Source organism: Seriola lalandi, unplaced genomic scaffold (genome assembly GCF_002814215.2).
Source record: "Seriola lalandi dorsalis isolate HSWRI2012SDOR001 ecotype SW California unplaced genomic scaffold, Sedor1 jcf7180001979451, whole genome shotgun sequence".
Taxonomy (NCBI): domain Eukaryota; kingdom Metazoa; phylum Chordata; class Actinopteri; order Carangiformes; family Carangidae; genus Seriola; species Seriola lalandi.
The window spans coordinates 1-827 of NW_019450117.1; the positions used below are offsets into that span (position 1 = coordinate 1).

Sequence of the window (827 nt, forward strand, 5' to 3'; positions counted from 1 at the left end):
CAGAGATAGAGAACAGATATCATACACATGACACACAGGACCTTCACCTGACATCTCGGAAGAAATGCTCTGTGGAGACACACACCTTTTTCAACACACTGTCGGACTCAGTCCTGCGGAGGTCCAGTGACTCCTCCCCCTCTTCCTTGTCTCCATCTGAGGACACAGGAGAGAGGAGAGAAGAGTGAAGAGGAGAGAGGAGAGGAGAGGAGAGGAGAGAGAAGAGGAGAGAAGAGAGGGAGAGATAGGAGAGAGAGGAGAGGAGAGGAGGAGAGGAGGAGAGAAGAGAAAGAAGAGAGAGGAGAGAAGAGGTGAGTCAGTGTGTGATAAACCTGCTGTCAGACTGTTTGACTCCTGCTGTACCTGTTGACCAGAACACAATGTGCTCTTCTTCTTCTTCTGTGTGAAATAACCTACAGGAGTGAGTGTGTGTTTCTTACTCTTGCTGCTGTTCATCTGATGACTGTCGAAGCCTCCGAATGTCTCAGCTCTGCGGGGCAGAGAAACTGGTCCCACACTGCCCCCTGTCAGGCCAGCTGGAGCACTGCAGCCGGCTCCACCTACTCCACTGCTGACTAAAGTGTGCAGACTCTCCACTGGAGACAGACAGAAACAGTTACACACAGTCTAACATCTCATCTCTGACACATGCACGCACGCACAATACCATACAAATCTTGCTGCTCACCTTCCCTCAGGGCATCCTGTATGATTGGGTCCCCCTTTGTGACATCATCAGGTGTGGCCCTGAACAACATGCGTTCCCTGACTGGTGGGTTTGTGTCCTCGGTGGTGGAACTGCAGTCTCCCAGCTCTCTGAAGATGTG

The 827-nt window shown here is 51.6% G+C and overlaps 1 protein-coding gene across 1 annotated transcript; it reads right to left on the bottom strand.

The window, feature by feature from the left end:
* Positions 1-47: 47 nt before the first annotated feature.
* Positions 48-821, bottom strand: LOC111658403 (A-kinase anchor protein 13-like; the record flags this gene model as incomplete). The annotated part of the gene is made up of 3 exons (XM_023410924.2): positions 689-821; positions 441-596; positions 48-156 (listed from the first exon to the last, which is right to left on the bottom strand). Coding segments are annotated over exons 1-3 (335 nt in total), but the record flags the coding sequence as incomplete, so codon positions are not given.
* Between the last annotated feature and the right edge of the window lie 6 nt (positions 822-827).